We start from the raw sequence: 2,930 nt of genomic DNA on the forward strand, positions 1-2,930 counted from the left end.
CTGACGACGGGGGAGAGAGAGAAAAATTAACTTTAATGTTATAACTATATTTTTTCGGGAGAACATATTTATAAATGGATAGCGGTAGATAAGTTTATCTAAAGTGGCTGCAGAAATATTTTTTCCATATATATATATATATATATATATAGAGGATCAACTTACACCGGTGTAAGAATAATAAATCTTACACCAAATCTTAACCGTTGATTTCTGTGCATCCAATGGTTGAGACCTAATAAATCTTAACCGTTAGATGTAGAAAATCAATGATTAAGATTTGGTGTAAGATTTATTATTCTTACACTGGTGTAAGATGATCCTGCCCCATATATATATATATATATATATATATATATATATTATATATTATATATATATATAGAGGTAGGATCCTTTGACACCAGTGTCAAATTTGAATTTTGACACCTCATCTAGGAGCCATTAGATAAAAAAAGATCAATGGTGTCACATGCTTACAAATCAGAGTTGTTGATTTTTTTTTTCAAACGGTTATCAGATGAGGTGTCAAAATTCAAATTTGACACCGATGTCAAAGATCCTACCTCATATATATATATATATATATATATATATATATATATATATATATATATATATATATATATATATATATGCATTAACACATCCGAGTCGCAGCCCACAGGTCTGCAAAGCTCTTTCTTGCACAATGGTGTCATTTCTGCACTTGCTTCTAGCTCTTCCTCTGTTGGTATGGATCCTTTTGCAGTTATACAAAACCATTAAGAACCCATCAACCCGTCCACCAGGTCCAAAAGGCCTTCCCATCATTGGCAATCTTCATCAACTTGATAGTTCAAATCTCCATTTTCAACTATGGAAGCTCTCAAAGATCTATGGTTCCCTTTTTTCCTTGCAAATTGGCTTTAAGCAAGCCATTGTTATTTCCACACCTAAACTAGCAAAAGAGGTCCTCAAAGACCATGATCATGATGTATGTAGTAGACCTCCCTCCACTGGCCCACAAAAATTGTCTTACAATGGTTTAGAGATGATATTTTCCCCTTATAATGAATGCTGGAGAGAAATCAGGAAAATTTGTGTAGTCCATTTCTTCAGCTCCAAACGGATCTCTAGCTTTTCCCATGTAAGAAAATTTGAGGTCAAGCAAATGATCAAAAAGATATCTGGACATGTTAATTCTTCCAAAGTTACGAACTTGAGTGAGATCATAATGTCTGCGTCAAGTGCCACAATCTGTAGGATGGCTTTTGGGAGAAAATATGAAGAGGAAGGAGCAGAAAGAAGCAAGTTCCATGGGCTGCTTAATGAGTCACAGGCCATGTTCCTTTCCTTCTTTGTTTCAGATTATATTCCTTTCATGGGGTGGATTGATAAACTCACTGGGTTATTTTCTCGTCTTGAAAACACTTACAAGGCATTGGATGTGTTTTTCCAACAAGTCATTGAAGAGCACCTTAATCCTAATAGGCAGAAAGAAACCCAAGACGAGGATGATATAGTTGATGTGTTACTTCAGCTAAAGAACCAGGGTCGCCTGTCTATTGACCTCACCAATGATCACATCAAAGCTGTCATCATGGTATATATATGTTCTCATGTTTTTCCTTCTTCTTTTTTTCTTTTTATAACTCATATGTTCAGAACTTCATAAATCGTTAAAATTGTTATTAGACTACAGAATTCTAGCCTTCACTAGAAATAATTACAGAATGGATTAGCGGGGTCAAAGTATTAGAATTAGATGGCTTTACCTATGACTCGTATAAAACACTGAAATTCAACTTGCATGACTCGTATCGTATGAGCTTGACTAACACACCTTTAACTTTTACATTACACCACCATCAAGGCATCAATCCTTAGTCATCTGATATCTAAGAAAACATTTCATCATCATCATCCATATTTAGAGTGGTGTGACTTTGATGATATTTTATTCAAAATCAAGTTTCAAGTAAACAGCAAAAAAAGAAAATAAAGGAAATTTCCCTGATATATACAAGCTTATTTATAATTGCTCGTTGTTGAAAAATCACAGGACATACTTGTAGCAGCAACTGATACTAGTGCAGCCACGTCAGTTTGGGTAATGACTGGATTGATGAAGAACCCAAGAGTGATGAAAAAAGCTCAAGAGGAAGTTAGGAGTCTCTATGGCAGCAAGAAAGAGTTTATAGATGAAGATGATATTCAAAAGCTTGAATATCTGAAGGCAGTGATAAAAGAGACACTGAGGTTTTATGCACCAGCACCACTAGTACCAAGAGAAACCAATAAAAGTTTCATTATAGATGGGTATGAAATACAACCCAAGACATTAGTGTATGTGAATGTTTGGGCCATTCAGAGGGACCCTCAAGCTTGGAAAGACCCTGAAGAGTTTTACCCTGAGAGATTCTTAAACAATGATATTGATTTTAAGGGACAACATTTTGAGCTAATTCCATTCGGTGCAGGGCGTAGAATTTGCCCAGGCATACCATTGGGAATTGCCACAGTTGAGCTTATAACTGCAAACCTTCTTAATTTATTTGATTGGGAAATGCCTGCCGGGTTGAACAGGGAAGACATAGACACTGATGGGCTTCCAGGACTTGCCCGACACAAGAAGAATCATCTTTGCCTTGTTGCCAAGAACTATATGTGAATGAATGTCATAAGGGATTATAATAATATACTAAATAATTTGAGTTTCGCCTTAAGAAGAATCATCTTTGCCTTGTTGCCAAGAACTATATGTGAATGTCATAAGGGATTATAATATACCCTAAATAATTTGAGTTTCGCGTTTTGAATTTGCTAAATGTATTTTTGCCTGAGAGTTTGAAACTTGTTGAGATATACAGTCCTACATTAGTTGTATGTGCACATAATGTGGAGTTTATAAGGTCTTGGGCACTTTCACTTTTTGAGCTAGCTTTTGG

General features: G+C 35.4%; 1 protein-coding gene across 1 annotated transcript; it reads left to right on the plus strand.

The window, feature by feature from the left end:
• The first annotated feature begins 691 nt into the window (after positions 1–691).
• On the plus strand, positions 692–2,653 carry LOC133317599 (6,7,8-trihydroxycoumarin synthase-like). The gene is made up of 2 exons (XM_061519457.1): positions 692–1,585; positions 2,045–2,653. The coding sequence occupies exons 1-2, from the start codon at positions 692–694 to the stop codon at positions 2,651–2,653; spliced, it is 1,503 nt and encodes a 500-aa protein (XP_061375441.1).
• The last annotated feature ends 277 nt before the right edge of the window (positions 2,654–2,930 follow it).

The sequence above is a fragment of the Gastrolobium bilobum genome, unplaced genomic scaffold, assembly GCF_033153095.1.
Source record: "Gastrolobium bilobum isolate Gb01-03AN ecotype WA unplaced genomic scaffold, APGP_CSIRO_Gbil_v1 utg58652, whole genome shotgun sequence".
Taxonomy (NCBI): Eukaryota; Viridiplantae; Streptophyta; class Magnoliopsida; order Fabales; family Fabaceae; genus Gastrolobium; species Gastrolobium bilobum.

Coding starts and splice junctions, on each gene's coding strand:
- LOC133317599 (XM_061519457.1), top strand. CDS start 692: ATGGTGTCATTTCTGCACTTGCTTCTAGCTCTTCCTCTGTTGGTATGG. Junction 1,586..2,044: donor ACATCAAAGCTGTCATCATG/GTATATATATGT, acceptor GAAAAATCACAG/GACATACTTGTAGCAGCAAC.